Source organism: Etheostoma cragini, chromosome 17, assembly GCF_013103735.1.
Source record: "Etheostoma cragini isolate CJK2018 chromosome 17, CSU_Ecrag_1.0, whole genome shotgun sequence".
Lineage (NCBI taxonomy): Eukaryota > Metazoa > Chordata > Actinopteri > Perciformes > Percidae > Etheostoma > Etheostoma cragini.
In genome coordinates this window covers 139760-141137 of record NC_048423.1, presented here as the reverse complement: position 1 = coordinate 141137, position 1378 = coordinate 139760, and the positions used below count along the sequence as shown (strand labels likewise).

The following is a 1378-nucleotide window of genomic DNA, read 5'->3' as shown; positions in this document are numbered from 1 at the left end:
TCTCTCTCTCCCTCTCTCTCTCTCTCTTTCCATCTCTCTCCCTCTCTCTCTCCCTCTCTCTCTCGTAGATGGCCTGTGAGAAGACCTTCTCAGTGATGCATCATGTTATCCAGAGGACCATTTCTTATGCTCACGGTAAGAAAAGCGTGGCTCGTTATCAACGCCGAAAACTTAGATTTGGCTCAAGTAAACGCACCGAGAAAATCAACAGGAAAGCTTAAATTTAATTTCCGTAGCATTTGAGTCATAAACATGGTGCAAAATGTTGACATCAACAGTTTTAAAATCACAAATAGACGATAAAATCTGAATGGCAGCTGCTTTTATTGGCAATACGTCCGACACAGCGTCTAAACTATCTTTTGACATTTACAAATGACTCAATGTAGCTTTAAATCAAACATTGATCTTGTTTGTCTCCCCCCTCCATACCTACCCCTCCCTCTCTCAGAGTTAGCAGGTCCTGGTCGGAGGCCCAGTCCGCCCCAGCTGGAGCTGAGGATGGTTCAAAGTAAAGCGGACATAGAAGACCCTGCTATAGTTATGGAGGCCATCGTCATATCCTAACATTACCGACACATGAGACTCATACTAACCTAGTCCTCTTCACCCATAAATCTCTCAAGTCCAGTATCTCGGTGAATCTCTCATCGCTGTAAACCTTGTCAACACCTCATCATCCAGACTCCTCAGAACCCTTTAGTATTGTAACCCCTGTAGTCCTCTCGGCCCAAACCCGTTACCCCTTTAAGTCCTCCGTGTCCTGACCCCTAACCTGTAACCCCTACGCCCCTCTACCCAAACCCTGTTTGGAAACTCGAGCCATGGATAGACAGAAGGCTTGTTTAGGTTGGACCTCGTCTCTAACCAGGTATGTGAGTGGACTGCAGACCTGCTTCTGCAGACCTGCAGAAGCGCTGTGGGGTTTAAGTATCCACAAGCATCGCACGTAACATGCAGCATTTAAAATACACACTGGTAATACTAACAAAGGAAACATGAGGGTGATAAGGTGTATTAGAAAAGAATATTCAGGGTTCAGTCCTTGGCACGTTGGAGGAAGTGAAGTAATACTAGGACTAGTTCTAGTTCGTGCTCTATGGAGTTCTCTAAGGACTCCTGCACACTGCCTGCGTGGCGTGGGCGTGTCAGCTGTGTGGCGTGTCTGTTTTTATTTCGACTCCCATGTTAACAGGTTAGAACTTGTACACCGCCTGCGTGACACGCACGATTGAGCCCCGACTTAAGCCACGTCTCTGGCACGACTCGAGCGACGGTGACGTCTCGAGCCATGACTTAAGCCACGTCTCCGGCACGACTCGAGCCCCGACTCAAACCACGACTCGAGCCACGACTCAAACCACGACTCGAGCCGCAG

General features: G+C 48.1%; 1 protein-coding gene across 1 annotated transcript in view; it reads left to right on the top strand.

Annotated features, from left to right (window-relative positions):
- The window catches only part of LOC117960512 (pyridoxal kinase-like), a 19104-nt gene extending 17865 nt beyond the window's left edge, over positions 1–1239 (top strand). Inside the window, exons 10-11 of the mRNA XM_034898458.1 lie at positions 69–135; positions 452–1239. Coding sequence (XP_034754349.1) covers positions 69–135; positions 452–567 — 183 coding nt within the window. The 3' untranslated portion in view covers positions 568–1239. The remainder of the gene's footprint in view (positions 1–68; positions 136–451) is intronic.
- Positions 1240–1378: the final 139 nt, after the last annotated feature.